The sequence below is a fragment of the Mobula hypostoma genome, chromosome 11 (genome assembly GCF_963921235.1).
Source record: "Mobula hypostoma chromosome 11, sMobHyp1.1, whole genome shotgun sequence".
NCBI classification, from domain to species: domain Eukaryota; kingdom Metazoa; phylum Chordata; class Chondrichthyes; order Myliobatiformes; family Myliobatidae; genus Mobula; species Mobula hypostoma.
In genome coordinates, this window is record NC_086107.1 from 102,787,115 (window position 1) to 102,804,743 (window position 17,629).

The window sequence follows — 17,629 nt, forward strand, 5'->3', positions numbered from 1 at the left end:
AAAGACCGCCCGCATTCTGATTGAGTGTATGGCAGGCATGGAGGTGCTGAACGGCCGACTCCTGCTTCTGTTTATTTTCTAGTGAGAAACTGGATGCTGACTTTAGCAGAAACAATTCCTGGTTGAAGGCACTCGATGTCTAGGCTGAGTTCTGCTCATCTAAGTGACAGTTTTGGTAAATGCTAGCTAATTATTCTATAGGCCCCCTAGTAGCAGCAGAGATACCGAGGAGCAGATTGGGAGGCAGGTTTTGGAAAGGTGCAAAAATAACAGGGTTGTTATCATGGGTGACTTTAACTTCCCTAATATTGATTGGCACCTGATTAGTTCCAAGGGTTTACTAACGTTTGTAGATGGGGCAGAGTTTGTTAAGTGTGTCCAGGACGGATTCCTGTAACAGTATGTTTACAGGCCGACTAGGGGGAATGCCATACTAGATCTAGTATTAGGTAACGAACCGGGTCAGGTCACAGATGTCTCAGTGGATGAGCATCTGGGGGACAGTGACCACTGCTCCCTGGCCTTTAGCATTATCATGGAAAGGGATAGAATCAGAGAGGACAGGAAATTTTTTAATTGGGGAAGGGCAAATTATGAGGCTATAAGGCTAGAACTTGCAGGTGTGAATTGGGATGATGTTTTTGCAGGGAAATGTACTATGGACATGTGGTCGATGTTTAGGTATCTCTTGCAGGATGTAAGGGATAAATTTGTCCCGGTGAGGAAGATAAAGAATGGTAGGGTGAAGGAACCATGGGTGACAAGTGAAGTGGAAAATCTAGTCAGGTGGAAGAAGGCAGCATACATGAGGTTTAGAAAGCAAGGATCAGATGGGTCTATTGAGGAATATAGGGTAGCAAGAAAGGAACTTAAGAAGGGGCTGAGGAGAGCAAGAAGGGGGCATGAGAAGGCCTTGGTGAGTAGGGTAAAGGAAAACCCCAAGGCATTCTTCAATTATGTGAAGAACAAAAGGATGACAGGAGTGAAGGTAGGACCGATTAGAGATAAGGGTGGGAAGATGTGCTTGGAGGCTGTGGAAGTGAGCGAGGTCCTCAATGAATACTTCTTTTCGGTATTCACCAATGAGAGGGAACTTGATGATGGTGAGGACAATATGAGTAAGGTTGATGTCCTGGAGCATGTTGATATTAAGGGAGAGGAGGTGTTGGAGTTGTTAAAATACATTAGGACAGATAAGTTCTCAGGGCCTGACAGAATATTCCCCAGGCTGCTGCACGAGGCGAGGGAAGAGATTGCTGAGCCTCTGGCTAGGATCTTTATGTCCTCGTTGTCCACGGGAATGGTACCAGAGGATTGGAGGGAGGCGAATGTTGTCCCCTTGTTCAAAAAAGGTAGTAGGGATAGTCCGGTTAATTATAGACTAATGAGCTTTATGTCTGTGGTGGGAAAGCTGTTGGAAAAGATTCTTAGAGATAGGATCTATGGGCATTTAGAGAATCATGGTCTGATCAGGAACAGTCAGCATGGCTTTGTGAAGGGCAGATCGTGTCCAACAAGCCTGATAGAGTCCTTTGAGGAGGTGACCAGGCATATAGATGTGGGTAGTGCAATGGATGTGATCGACATGGATTTTAGTAAGGCATTTGACAAGGTTCCACACGGTAGGCTTATTCAGAAAGTCAGAAGGCATGGGATCCAGGGAAGTTTGGCCAGGTGGATTCAGATTGGCTTGCCTGCAGAAGGCAGAGAGTTGTGGTGGAGGGAGTACTTTCAAATTGGGGGGTTGTGACTAGTGGTGTCCCACAAGGATCGGTTCTGGGGCCTCTACTTTTCGTGATTTTTATTAACGACCTGGATGTGGGGGTAGAGGGTGGGTTGGCAAGTTTGCAGACGGTTGGTGGTGTTGTAGATAATGTAGAGGATTGTCAAAGATCGCAGAGAGACATTGATAGGATGCAGAAGTGGGCTGAGAAGTGGCAGATGGAGTTCAACCCAGAGAAGTGTGAGGTAGTACACTTTGGAAGGACAAACTCCAAGGCAGAGTACAAAGTAAATGGCAGGATACTTGGTATTGTGGAGGAGCAGAGGGATCTGGGGGTACATGTCCACAGATCCCTGAAAGTTGCCTGACAAGTAGATAGGATAGTTAAGAAAGCTTATGAGGTGTTAGCTTTCATAAGTCGAGGGATAGAGTTTAAGAGTCGCGAGGTAATGATGCAGCTCTATTAAATTCTGGTTAGGCCACACTTGGAGTACTGTGTCCAGTTCTGGTCACCTCACTATAGGAAGGATGTGGAAGCATTGGAAAGGGTACAGAAGAGATTTACCAGGATGCTGCCTGGTTTAGAGAGTATGGATTATGATCAGAGATTAAGGGAGCTAGGGCTTTACTCTGGAGAGAAGGAGGATGAGAGGAGACATGATAGAGGTATACAAGATATTAAGAGGAATAGATAGAGTGGATAGCCAGTGCCTCTTCCCCAGGGCACCACTGCTCAATACAAGAGGACATGGCTTTAAGGTAAAGGGTGGGAAGTTAAAGGGGGATAGTAGAGGAAGGTTTTTAACTCAGAGAGTGGTTGGTGCGTGGAATGCACTGCCTGAGTCAATGGTAGAGGCAGATACACTAGTGAAATTTAAGAGACTACTAGACAGGTACATGGAGGAATTTAAGGTGGGGGGTTATATGGGAGGCAGGGTTTAAGGGTCGGCACAACATTGTGGGTCAAAGGGCCTGTACTGTGCTGTACTATGCTATGTTCTATGTATGTTAATCAACAAAATAGTTGTAAGGCAAAAATCATACTTTAGAATCAGCTGGTGGTCAGTCAGAGCGTGAGCCTCTGTGAGTCAGTATTATTTGATGATGCATTTCAGAGTTTTGTGATTAAATATGGGTGACTGGTTCTGCATAGGTGGCTAAGTTGCAGCTCTTTGTTTGTAATCAAATACATGGATATTATCCACCCTCTTTTGGCTTGGAAAGGTAACAAAGGAAAGAATTATAAAGCTATAATTTTAAATAGAGATTCTGATCACCACTAGGAACTAAGTAGATCATGTTCTGGCTGGCTCACTGTTTCCTGCATATTCCCATCTCTTTCCTTAGATCTTCCATTTTGTCAGGGGTAGTAATCCTCATTATCAGGGGTTCCCAACCTTTTTTGCATAGCGGACCAGTTTAATATTGACAATATTCTTGCGGAATGGCTGGGGGGTGGGGGGGTGTTCCAGTTCAACAGTGCGTGACAGGGAATGAGAAAAGATGAAGCTGACTCATATCGCCAAATCATATCGTTTTCTCGTGGCCCAGTAGCACATGCTTTGCAGCCCGGTACCAGTCCGCGGCCTGGTAGTTGGGGACCGCTGCTCATTATCATCATCATCATGTACTGTGTTGTATGACATAGGCAATAATGGTCATGGTCATGGTCCTGGCAAATTTTTCTCCAGAAGTGGTTTGCCATTGTCTTCTTCTGGGCAGTGTCTTCACAAGACAGGTGACGCCATCCATTATCAACACTCTTCAGAGATTGTCTGCTTGGCATCAGTGGTCACGTAATCAGGACTTGTGATTATGCACCTAATGCTCAAATGACCATCCACTACCTGCTCTCATGGCTTCACATGACCCTGATTGGGGTGGTGGAGGTGGCTTTGCAGGTGTTACACCTTGCCAAAAGGTGTCCTGCAGGCTTGCAGTGGGAAGGAGTACCTTACACCTCCTTCAGTAGAAATGTATCTCCACCCCAACACCGAATAATTCTACTCTGATGAATGTCTTTACCCACGGTGTCGATCTTCAAGCCTAATCTATTGATATTAAGTCATTGCTGAGTTATGGTTTTGTAGAATGCAGGATTTTATAGCTAGTCATTATTTCTATCTAAAGTTATCATGTGCACATAGATGTTCTTCATTCCTGAAACGTCGACTGTTTACTCTTTTCCATAGATGCTGCCTGGCCTGCTGAGTTCCTCCAGCATTTTATGTGTGTTGCTTGAATTTCTTCAGTTTTCCGTTTCCTAGCCCTGAATTGTGAAGTGGTAGTTTTTTTTTTAGTTACATTTGAACAAACTGGCGTAGAGTAAAGATCACCTGATCTTCTAGATTTTGCTCAGTTGGCATTTGGGTCATCAGAGAGAAATCAACTTTTGGACTGATGTTTATTGTGTTTTGTCCTTAATGATGTTATACTCAATCATAAATGGCCTGCTTGCTCTTTCATTTAGTTGCTTCTAGCCCACAACCTTTTTGACAATGTGAGACTCCTTCTATAAGATTAATTGTTGGGATGAATAACTATAAAATCTCGTGTGTAAGTAACATCTCACACTTATTTAATGTTCAATTAAGTGTCTAGTATATGTTCTTAATTAAACCTCTACCTGATCCTAGTTGGATCAATAGACAATAGGTGTAGGAGCAGGCCATTCGGCCCTTCGAGCCAGCACCGTCATTCACTGTGATCAAGGCTGATCATCCACAATCAGTATCCCATTCCTGCCTTCTCCCCATATCCCTTGACTTCACTATCTTTAAGAGCTCTATCTAACTCTTTCTTGAAAGCTTCCAGAGAATTAGCCTCCACTGCCTTCTGAGGCAGAGCATTCCACAGATCCACAACTCTCTGGATGAAAAAGTTTTTGCTCAACTCCGTTCTAAATGGCTTGCCCCTAATTCTTAAACTGTGGACTCTGGTTCTGGACTCCCCCAACATGGGAAACATGTTTCCTGCCTCTGGCGTGTCCAATCCCTTAATAATCTTATATGTTTCAATCAGATCCCCTCTCATCCTTCTAAATTCCAGTGTATACAAGCCCAGTCACTCCAGTCTTTCAACATATGACAGTCCCGCCATCCCAGGAATTAACCTCATGAGCCTGTGCTGCACTCCCTCAATAGCAAGAATGTCCTTCCTCAAATTTGGAGACCAAAACTGCACACAATACTCCAGGTGTGGTCTCACCAGGGCCCTGTACAATTGCAGAAGGACCTCTTTGCTCCTATACTCAATTCCCCTTGTTATGAAGGCCAACATGCCATTAGCTTTCTTCACTGCCTGCTGTACCTGCATGCTTACTTTCAGAGACTGATGAACAAGGACACTTAGATCTCATTGTACTTCCTCTTTTCCTAGCTTGACACCATTCAGATAATAAACTGCCTTCCTGTTCTTGCCACCAAAAGTGGATAACCTTACAGTTATCCACATTAGACTGCATCTGCCATACATCTGCCCACTCACCCAACCTGTCCAAATCACCCTGCAGTCTCATGATATCCTCCTCACATTTCACACTGCCACCCAGCTTTGTGTCATCTGCAAATTTGCTAATGTTACTTTTAATCCCTTCATCTAAATGGTCCAACCCATTCAAGGTCACATCTTTGCCTGTATGCTCCTACCTAGTTTCCTTCTGACATCTGCAAAGAGCGCTACCACAAGAAAGCAGCATCCATCATCAGAGACCCCCCCCCCTCAACCCCCACCATCCAGGTCATGCTCCCTTCTCACTACGACTATTGGGCAGGAGGTACCAGAGGATTAGGTCCCACATCACCAAGTTCAGGTACAGTTATTGCCCTACACTCCTGAACCAATGTGGATAACTTCACTCACCTCAACTCTGAACTGATTCCACAACCTGCAGACCCACTTTCAGACTCTACAATTCATGTTCTCAGTATTTTTTATTGCACAATTTGTTTTCTTTTGCATGTTGGTTGTTTGTCAATCTTTGTTTATATATAGTTTTTTTCCCATAAATTCTATTGTATTTCTTTATTTTCCTGTAAATGCCTGCAAGAAAATGGATCTTGCATGGGTGGTAAATGGTGACATATAGGTACTTTGATAATAACATCACTCTGACTTGACTTTGAACTCTGGCATCACTGTTCACTGCCTCCTCGGTGATTGTCCTGTTCTAAGTCTATAATCTGGTTCCCCACCACGCTCTTTCTCATTCTATTTTACCTCTTGAACTTTTGAAAGTTTCCTCAAAGTTCTCTTCCAACCCTGACCCCAGACTCACTCTGTTTGTTGTCTTTCACCATCCCCTCTTGCTTCGTCTACTGACACGACTTGCTACCATTCTCGGGATTTTGAATCTGCTTCTTTACATAGTGGCTGATGATATCGAGGCTGTATTTGTACCTCGTGCATATTCAGTAATTTGCACTGGATCGCTGTGAGGCTTTTTCAAATTGTCAGTTGGTGATAGTGAACCAAAAATTCACAGGGTGGATTATTTTTAGCTGACAGGAAGGCGACAGTAACTCAACTGTGTGTCTGAAGCCTAAGCTGTCTGATTCTTGTTTCAAACTGATTATTTCTGGACAGGACTTCATCTGGACAAAGAACTGAATGTCCAAACTTTGTCAGCTGAAGTTTCTAGACAGGGAACAAAAGTAAGAAATAAAGAGATACGTACAATGGCCTTTATTAGGCACCTCCAGCATCTAATAATGTGGCCAGTGAGTGTGTGTTTGTGATCTTCTCTTCCATAGCCCATCCACTTCAGGTTCGATGTGTTGTGTATTCAGATATGCTCTTCTGCACACCACTGTTGTGCGGTTGGGCAGTCGCCTTCCTGTCAGCCTGAACCAGTCGTCATTCTCCTTTTGACCTCTCTCATTAACAAGGCATTTTTGCTCGATGGCTTTTGTTTCTCGCGCTGTTCTCTGTAAACTGTAGAGACTGTTGTGTACGGAAATCACAGGAGGTCAGCAGTTTCTAGGATACTCAAACCACCCCGTCTGGCACCAACAATCATTCCACACTAGAAGTCACTTAGATCACATCTCTTCCCCACTCTGATGTTAGGTCTGAACAACAACTGAACCTCTTGACCATGTCTGCATGCTTTTATTCATTGAGTTGCTGCCACCGGATTTGCTGATTAAACATTTGTATTAACGAGCAAGTGCACCTAATACAGTGGCCACTGAGTGTATGTCCTGCATTTAACACTATCTTTTTATAATGAATTTATGAAGACTCCCAACCTCAGGTTATTCAATAAATAAAGGGGGAAAAGGCTCGATTGTAGCATCGTCTGCGTAAAGGTGAGTTGTTGAGCTTTCTTGTCCTCTCCTTGCTTTGATTGTTTTCAGTGCCGAGCATGTGGGGGGGGGGTGGTATGAGAAGGAGGGCGTGACTTCAAACCACAAAATCCTGCAGAGAGTTAACCCAAAGGAAATTAAATTATAACATGGCAAAGACTCGTGATTGTTTGTCTCATCATCTCTGCAGGCTCCACCTTGTAATTTTTGAAAGCATGCACAATGAAAACCTCAACCTCTTTTATTCCTGCCTCCCTCCACAATAGATCTCCACCACTGACATTCGATCTCTTTGTCAATGCTCGTTTGAAAATTAAAATCACACACTGAAGGGAGACGGGGATGATGGCAACAGGAGAATTGTTGAGAATTGCAGTTCTATTCTTTCTGTGGTGCCCTTTTTTTTAAAGAGTATTTGCATTTAGCTTCTTTTTCCATTCAGTAAAATTACTATGGATTCATAAAACACAGAAATATTCAAAGCAAAAAAATGCTGGAGGAGGAACATCTATGGAAATGAGTAGGTAGTCGATGTTTCAGGCCTAGGCCCTTCTTCAAGACTGAAAAGGAAGGGGGGAAGATGCTGGAGTGAAAAGGTGTGGGGGAGGGGAAGGTGCAGAAATATTCCTTCAGCCCGCTGACTCTGTGTCAACCCCATCAAGAACTCATTTTATATCCCTACCATCTTACTCTCCCCACCCTTCTTTCCTTCAACCCCCTCAGATACGAAACAGGGTCAGTTTTACAGCGGCCAGTTAACCTACCAGCCTTCAGGTCTTTGGGATGTGGGAGGAAACAGGAACACTTGGGAAATCCGTGCAGTCACAGGGAGAACGTGCCAACTCCACAGCACCGGAGGTCAGGATCGAACTTGCATTACTAAAGCCCTACCAGTTCTGCCACAGTGCCTGATGACTCCATGAATTAGCAGCAGCATTTAGTTAGCCATGTAGATCTGGGTGTGAAAGAGCACTAATGTTCCTGGCAGCCTTTGAAGCTGTTCCCACTATTGCATATGAACCCCAATCCTGCATCTTAACTCCACTTTCCTGTCTAATCTCTTAAGTGTTTCCCAACTGGACTCGGTGACTGAGCATTGAATAGTGAATTCCATCTATCTTGTCCCAGGCGTAGATTTAAATCTCAGGCCGTGGTAGGAATAGTTCTGGGTCTGTTTTCCTCTAAGATTAGTAAACAGTTCCAGTACCTTCAAGTCTGGTGATAGAACAGCTCTGAGAGCAGCTAGGAGAAAGCTCATCTTAGGCATCAAGAGGGCAAAGGCCGCCTACACACAAAAAAATGTTTACGAACACCTGTCTGATAACAATCCCAGCATACGTGGCTGGGTTTCTAGGGCGTACTGACTGCAAGGGAAAACAGTATCGACTACCAGTGACGCCTCCTTCCCTGATGCTCTAAGCAATTCTTATGCACGCTTCAAGGCATGCAACACGACGCCAGCTATGAAAGCTACCCCCTCCCAGGTGAGCAGCCACTGTCTGTAACACAGAACTAAATTACTACTGCCCGGGGGCACTGACACCAAGTATCATGAAATGCTTTGAAAGGCTGATAATGGCACAAATCAAAAATTCTATTCCTGCCACACTGGACACTCAGAGTCAGAATCATACTTTATTGATCCCGGGGGAAATTGGTTTTTGTTACAGTTGCACCATAAATAGTTAAATAGTAATATGTAAATTATGCCAGGAAATAAGTCCAGGACCAGCCTATTGGCTCAGGGTGTCTGACCCCCCAAGGGAGGAGTTGTAAAGTTTGATGGCCACAGGCAGGAATGACTTCCTATGACGCTCTGTGTTACATCTCGGTGGAATGAGTCTCTGGCTGAATGTACTCCTGTGCCCACCCAGTACATTATGTAGTTGATGGGAGACATTGTCCAAGATGGCATGCAACTTGGACAGCATCCTCTTTTCAGACACCACTGTCAGAGAGTTCAGTTCCATCCCCACAACATCACTGGCCTTACGAATGAGTTTGTTGATTCTGTTGGTGTCTGCTACCCTCAGCCTGCTGCCCCAGCACACAACAGCAAACATGATAGCACTGGCCACCACAGACTCGTAAAACATCCTCAGCATCATCTGGCAGATGTTAAAGGACCTCAGTCTCCTCAGGAAATAGAGATGGCTCTGACCTTCCTTGTAGACAGCCTCAGTGTTCTTTGACCAGTCCAGTTTATTGACAATTCGTATCCCCAGGTATTTGTAATCCTCCACCATGTCCACACTGACCCCCTGGATGGAAACAGGGGTCACCGGTACCTTAGCTCTCTTCAGGTCTACCACCAGCTCCTTAGACTTTTTCACATTAAGCTGTAGATAATTCTGCTCACACCATGTGACAAAGTACCAATGTATTTACCAACAGAACCGCTCTACGACAGATTCCACAGCACTTGTCATGCACCTGGCCCTGACACACAGTGGAAACAAGGGCACTCATGTCAGAATGCTGTTTCTGGATTTCAGTTCGGCATTCAGCACTATTGTCCCACACAATAGTGAATAAACTCCTACTCCTCAGTCTAAATACACCGCTGTGCAACTGGACTTGCTAACAAACAGACGCCTGATAGACGGATACAAAACCACTCCTCCCTCCCCATCATCCTCGACATGGGTCCCCCCCCCAGGACTGGGTGCTGAGCCCACTGCTGTACACTCTGCTCACATATAACTGTACAGCCAAACACCTGAGTTATCTTATCGTCAAGTTCACTGATGACATGACAGTGGTGGGGCTCATCGCCATCAACGATGGGATGGCCTACAGAGAGGAGGTGGAAAAGCTCAAGGCCTGGGGTCAGGCAAATAATCTCTGACAAGACGAAGGAGATGATCATTGAGTTGAGGAGAACTCGTACCACTCACACACCCCCAATTTACATCGGTGGCAGAGCAGTGGAAACTGCAAGCAGTTTCAGACTCCCGGGAGTGCAGATCATACACAACCTCTCATGGTCCCAGAACGCATCCTGCACTGTCAAGAAGCTCATCAGTGCTTCTACTGCTTTCTGAAGAGAGCTGGACTTTGCACATCCATACTCACATCATTGTACAGACACCCAACAGCGAACATCCTGACAAGCTGCCTCACTGCCTGGTGGGGAAGTTGCGCTGCAGCGGACAGGAAGTTCTCTACAACGGGTAATCATCACTGGCACCCCCTTACCTTCCATCAAGGACACTTATACGGGAAGGTGCCCGAAAAGGGCTAGTAACATCATGAGGGATCCCACCCACCCTCCCACTCTCATCAGGGAGGAGGCTACATAGCATCCACACCAGGACCACCAGACTCAAAACCAGTTACTTCCTCTAAAACAGTAAGGCTGATCAACACCTCCACCCTCTAACTTCACCGCTACTTTATTATTTCCCATCAGCCACCTTATGTACATTCTAGCATCACTTTATGGACGTATAATCAATCAATTTATATATCTTATTATATACTCTAAGATAGCTTATAGTGTATAGGCTAGCTTATGTATTTATATTTATTGTGTTTTTTTTGTGCTTCATCTGATCTGGAGTAAGTTATTTCCTTCTCTTTACATTTGTGTGCAGGAAATGACATTAAACAATCTTGATTAATCTGACCCTGATGATCTGCATAGTATATGCCCAGGTGGGTGGGAAAGGTAAAGGGCTGGAGAGGAAGGAATCTGATTGACACCTGGCCTCACCTATCACCTTCTAGCTATCCTCCTTCCCCTCACCCCACCTTGTTTTCCTGGCGTCCTCCCCCTTCCTTTCCAGTCCTGATGAAGCGTCTTGGCCCGAAACAGTGACTGTTTATTCATTTCCAAAGATGCTGCCTGATCTGCTGAGCTCCTCCAGCATTTTGTGTGTGCTGCTCTGGGGCTTCAGCGTGGGCAAGGCTGCACGGTGTTAAGCAGTCACTTCTGTGGGGTCTGCTTACTTTCAAGAGAAGTTGATTAGATCGCTGAGATTACCTTTCTAAAAGGAATTAATTATTGATTTTAAGTCTGAAAATTGAGGTTTTCAATCTTGTGCTTGCATGTGACCAGGAGCCAGTGTTGTCACTTTGATCGCCTCGCTGGGCCGCTCAGCCTTGCGGCTTTCAGCTTACACAACACACGGAAAGCTGGAAGAACTCAGTGGGTCAGGCAGCATCTACGGAGGGAAAAGAACAGTCAGCGTTTCGAGTCCATGACCCAAAAGGTTGACCGTCCATTTCTCCCAGTAGATGCTGTCTGACTTGCTGAGTAGCTCCAGTGCTTTGTGTGTAGCTCAAGATTCCTACATCTTGTGCCTCTGGCTTACGGCTTCAATTTTGGGCAGCAGAGGAGAAGATGGTGGCGCGATGGCAGCGCGCGGCCTCTCTGGTGAATGATATTTGTAATCTCACATCAAAGTTGCTGGTGAAAGCAGCAGGCCAGGCAGCATCTACAAGAAGAGTTTCAGTCGACATTTTGGGCCGAGACCCTTCGTCAGGACTAACTGAAGGAAGAGTTAGTAAGAGATTTGAAAGTGGGAGGGGGAGGGGGAGATCCAAAATGATAGGAGAAGACAGGAGGGGGAGGGATGGAGCCAAGAGTTGGACAGGTGATTGCCAAAGGGGGTATGAGAGGATCATGGGACAGGAGATCCAGGGAGAAAGACGGGGGGGGGCGGGGGAAACAGAGGATGGGCAAGGGGTATAGTCAGAGGGACAGAGGGAGAAAAAGGAGAGTGAGAGAAAGAATGTATGTATAAAAATAAATAATGGATGGGGTACTAGCGGGAGATGGGGCATTAGCGGAAGTTAGAGAAGTCGATGTTCATGCCATCAGGTTGGAGGCTACCCAGACGGCATATAAGATGTTGTTCCTCCAACCTGAGTGTGGCTTCATCTTTACAGTAGAGGAGGCCATGGATGGACATATCAGAATGGGAATGGGTCGTGGAATTAAAACGTGTGACCACTGGGAGATTCTGCTTTCTTTGGCGGACAGAGCGTAGGTGTTCAGCAAAGCGGTCTCCCAGTCTACGTCGGGACTCGCCAATATATAGAAGGCCACATCCCCTTTGCCAATCATCTGTCCAACTCTTGGCTCCATCCCTCCCCCTCCTGTCTTCTCCTATCATTTTGGATCTCCCCCTCCCCCTCTCACTTTCAAATCTCTTACTAACTCTTCCTTCAGTTAGTCCTGACGAAGGGTCTCGGCCTGAAACGTCGACTGAAACTCTTCCAATAGATGTTGCCTGGCCTGCTGCATTTACCAGCAACTTTGATGTGTGTTGCTTGAATTTCCAGCATCTGCAGAATTCCTGTTGTTACGATATTTGTAATCTGTCAAGTAGGGGACCGTGCACAATTCTGATTTGATGGAGACAGATGTGAGAGTACAGAGGAACATCTGGAAAACTTATGAAATGCCCGTTTTGCTGCCGCTGCTACTGGGTGGTGACCAGAATCTCCGGAGCAGGGGGCCCCGAATCCTCGGCTTTGCTTGTTTCAGCGGCCGGAGCTAGGTCGAAGGTGCTCGGCAGAGAATCGCGCTCGGGAGGCTGTATTGGAGAGGCTGGTCGGAAGCTCGAAGTTTTCGGACGGATGGACTCAGTGTTGGCTGTGGTCGGCTGCTTCCAAGGCATCGGCAAGTTGACAGTGCCTGGAGGCTTATGGCAGGGAGTTTCTCCCTTTTGCCGCCTGCTATTAGGGACTTGGGAGTTGATCGACTCAGGGACTTTGAGACTTTTTTTTACCGTGCCCATGGTTTGTTCTTCATCAAATTATTGTATTGCTTTGCACTGCTGTAACTATATGTTATAATTATGTGGTTCTGTCAGTGTTAGTCTTTGGTTTGTCCTGTTTTCTGTGATATCACTCCAGAGAAACATTGTATCATTTTTTAATGCATGTATGCATTTCTAAATGACAATAAAAGAGGTCTGAGTGTTCTCATAATCTAGTACAGTTATGTGTTTCACCGAAACTTGTATATTTGGCTTGTGTTCATCAAGTGTTGCTCCTTAGTTGACAAACTACATTCCGATCCATCGGCAAACAGTCTTCGCTCTCTTAGGACGTAGAAATCTACAGCACATTACCTTGTAATCTACGGTGGTGGTTTCCTTAAGGGCTGATGTCTTTGGGAGAGGAAGGGAGAGCAATGATAATTAGGGGGATAGTAAATTGTTAGCTTCAGATCCATTTATATATTAGATTAGATTCAACTTTATTGTCATTGTGCCGAGTACAGATACAAAGCCAATGAAATGTAGTTAGCATCTGACCAGAAATGCAAAGAATAGTGTTATTTACAAAATAACTGCGAATAAAAAAAGTGCTACAGCACACAAATATAAAAGTACTGAGACAGTACAACATGGGTGCAATACTGCTTAGCGCCGTGATGAGAGGTTCAGCAGGGTCACAGCCTCAGGGAAGAGGCTCTTCCTGTGCCTGCTGGTGCGGGAGCGGAGGCTCCTGTAGCACCTACCGGATGGGAGGAGAGTAAAAAGTCCATGGTTAGGGTGAGATGCGTCCTTGATAATGCTTTTCACCCTGCCCAGGCAGTGTTTATGGTAGATGTTCTCAATGGTGGGCAATTGGGTGCCGATAATCCGCTGGGCAGTTTTCACCACACGCTGGAGTGCTTTGCGGTCTGCTACGGGACAATTGCCATACCACACCGAGATGCAGTTGGTGAGTATGCTCTCAATGGTACGGGACAATTGCCATACCACACCGAGATGCAGTTGGTGAGTATGCTCTCAATGGTACGGGACAATTGCCATACCACACCGAGATGCAGTTGGTGAGTATGCTCTCAATGGTACGGGACAATTGCCATACCACACCGAGATGCAGTTGGTGAGTATGCTCTCAATGGTACGGGACAATTGCCATACCACACCGAGATGCAGTTGGTGAGTATGCTCTCAATGGTACGGGACAATTGCCATACCACACCGAGATGCAGTTGGTGAGTATGCTCTCAATGGTACGGGACAATTGCCATACCACACCGAGATGCAGTTGGTGAGTATGCTCTCAATGGTACGGGACAATTGCCATACCACACCGAGATGCAGTTGGTGAGTGTGCTCTCAATGGTACGGGACAATTACCATACCACACCGAGATGCAGTTGGTGAGTGTGCTCTCAATGGTACGGGACAATTGCCATACCACACCGAGATGCAGTTGGTGAGTATGCTCTCAATGGTACGGGACAATTGCCATACCACACCGAGATGCAGTTGGTGAGTGTGCTCTCAATGGTACGGGACAATTGCCATACCACACCGAGATGCAGTTGGTGAGTGTGCTCTCAATGGTACGGGACAATTGCCATACCACACCGAGATGCAGTTGGTGAGTGTGCTCTCAATGGTACGGGACAATTACCATACCACACCGAGATGCAGTTGGTGAGTGTGCTCTCAATGGTACGGGACAATTACCATACCACACCGAGATGCAGTTGGTGAGTGTGCTCTCAATGGTACAGCGTACCATTGTATATATCACAATGTACATAGAAATGCGTCGTTTGCATTAACAAATCAGCTCAAACTAAGGTTGTGCAGGGGGCAAGTGTCTCCACGCATTCTGGCGCCAATAGAGCATAACCACAATGCTCGGCAGAACAACCCAGAGCACAGCAAGCAATGGAACACAACAACAACAGCAAAACAAGCCCCTTCCCTCTCTCCCACACATCCACATAGACAGACCTCCAACCCGAGGATAGGCCTCCAGCAGACACAGGGACAACTGGCCTCGACGTCCCCAGTGGACTTCAGATTAGTAGACCCAAGACTTTGGCCTCTGGGCTTCAAACCCAGGACTTACTGGTGACGGGACCTTGACCTCCTGGCCATGAGTTCCAGCTTATATGATCTCTAATAAAAAAACTTCAATTCTGTGAATGTAAATAAATAAAATCAGAATATGCTGCAAAAAGCCAGTGGGTTAGGCAGCATCTGAGAAATAGAGTTAATCTTTTAAATCCAAGATCCTTTGTCAAAAACTTTTCTGAAATGGAGTAATTCTCCCTAAGGACTAATGACATCATGTTGTAACTTATATATATAGCTGGCATGCCTAAGACTTTTGCACTGTTCTGCTGCCACAAAAAGAAACAAATTTCATGACATATGTGAGTGATGATAAACCTGCCACCACTCGCCCCGGCACTCCTTCTCTGCCTCCTGTCCCACACCCCTCCCGTGGTGCTCCACGCTCACCGTTCCTAACATCCTTTGCTTCCGCCAGATTTACAAACTCACTCCCCGCTCCATGTTGACAAATACGCTACTGTGCAAAAGTCTTAGGCACCCGGGCTATATACAATGTGCTTAAGACTTTTGCACTGTACTGTACATACATAAAAGTGTCAGATATTAAGCCAATCATCTTGTTCCCAAGGTTGAGGTATGAAGAACTAGCAGGCATAGGTTTAAGATGTGAGGAGAAAGATTTAAAAGGAACCCGAAAGGCAACTTTTTCACTCAGAGAGTGGTCTGCATGTAGAATGGGCTTCCAGAAGAAGTGGCTTAGGCAGAGACATGAGCAACATTTCAAAGGTACTTGGGTAGGTATGCATTGTAGATAGGAAAGGTTTAGAGGGATAGGGGGCAAACACAGTCAAATGGGGCTAGCTGAGGCAGGAAGCTTGGACCACTTGGTCTGAAGTTTCTGTGCTAAGTGACTCTCTGACTCTACGACTCCATGTTGTGACTTACAAAGTCCTGCTGCATTGAATCCACTTTGGTTGACTAGTGGAAGTACCAGTTAATCAGCATTCCTACTGATTTCGGGTGGTAGGATGGTGATACGTCTCTACCAAAGGAGGTGCAAGGCGCCCCTTCCCTCGCTAGCCTGCAGGTCACTCTTGGGCAAGGTGTAGCACCTGCTTAGCACCCCCTCCTCCCGATCAGGGTCACGTGAAACCATGGGAGCTGGTGGTGAATGGTGGTATGAGCAGCTGGTGCATGTCAAGTCCTGGCTATGCGACCACTGACGCCAGGCAGACAATCTCTGAAGGATATTGATAATGGCTGGGGTCAGCCGTCTTTTTATTGAGATACAGTGTGGAATAGGCCCTTTCCAGCCCTTCGAGCCACGCTGCCCAGCAACCCACCTATTGAATCCTAGCCTAATCATGGGACAATTCACAATGACCCGTTTACCTGCAAACCGGCACTTCTTTGGACTTTGGGAGGAAACCAGAGCACCCGAAGGAAACCCATGTAATCACAGGGAGAACGTACAAGCTTCTTACAGGCAGGGGCAGGAATTGAACCCTGGTCGCCTGTACTATAAAGCGGTGTGCTAACCACTACACTATCGTACCGCCCTATCATGTAAAGACAGTGCCCAGAAGAAGGCAGTGTCAAACCACTTCTGTAGAAAAATTTGCCTCAAAAAAGTCATGGTTATGGAAAGGCCATGATCACCTATGTCATGCAACACAGCACATAATGAACGAGCGAACGAATTGATTTTCATCATGTGTCTGTGACACGTGAAGGCAGCGGTCAGCTGGTCCTCAGGTGGACAAAGGGCTTGTCCAGCTTACCCATGAAGAATGGGCTACTGGGCAAGGTGTGTTTCACAAGAAAGGAGCAAGACTGACAATGTAAAATTCAGCTGTTAATAAGCTTCCTCTTCCCAAGAACAGATGTGTATTTGTTTTTATTTTTTAACTACAAAGCCAAAGTAAAAAGCTTCTCATTAAATTTTACAGAGAAAGACGAGGAAAAAGAGAAGAACGTAGACGAAGCAGCCAGCAGCACCATGGCAGCATCTGCCTCCCTCATGCCAACCATCTGGGACAAGACGATTCCATACGACGGGGAGACCTTCCACCTTGAGTACATGGACCTGGATGACTTCCTGTTGGAAAACGGAATTGCAGGTAGCCCGAGCCACCTCGGCCTGCAGGACGCTCTGGAAAGTAGCCTCTTGCCAGTGGAGGAGCTGGAGAAGAAGGAGCTGGCTCCTACCCTGTACTCAACGGTGAATTGTGATGGTGGGCCCTGAGCGCTTTATTTCAAATGTTTAGATGGATTGTTGTACCTCCTGAGGCGTGGGTTCAAGTTAAGGCCAGACCAATGGGAAGGCAGCCTCGATTGTAATGCCCCAAAGTGCAATCTAGTACACACGGGGAATATAGTAGTGCTAACCAGCAAGTTCTCCTGCTTATTGGATGCTATCTTTAATATACAGACACACTTTAATTTTGATGAGTTTAAAGGGAGTGGGAGATGCACAACACACCCAGCCATATTCCTGAACCCAGGTTTTCCAGGCCCCCTGCTCTGGCCACACTCTCTGGACCACTGGCTCATGTTCCGAACGAAGAGCGAGCGGACGCCAGGATTTCCGAACAATCAGATGCCAGATTGTCGGGGTGCATTTCCCCCTGGTATGCCTGGGGACCTAAAGGGCACACTGCAGAATACCTTGCTCGTACTGGGCATTGCTCTGCGATGGCAAAGAGGTCAGGCTGGCGTTAACAGTGGGCCCCTTTTGATTGAATTTCTGTGGAATTCGTTGGCACTGGAGGCTAAATCACAGAGCTACATCATGAAACAGGCTCTGCAGGCTAACCATC

General features: G+C 46.1%; 1 protein-coding gene across 3 annotated transcripts in view; it reads left to right on the forward strand.

The window, feature by feature from the left end:
* LOC134354033 (thyrotroph embryonic factor-like) overlaps positions 1-17,629 on the forward strand; it is an 80,580-nt gene that overhangs the window by 15,028 nt on the left and 47,923 nt on the right. For all 3 annotated transcript variants that reach the window (XM_063062709.1, XM_063062712.1, XM_063062711.1), the window contains exon 2: positions 16,760-17,044. In XM_063062709.1, coding sequence (XP_062918779.1) covers positions 16,760-17,044 — 285 coding nt within the window. The remainder of the gene's footprint in view (positions 1-16,759; positions 17,045-17,629) is intronic.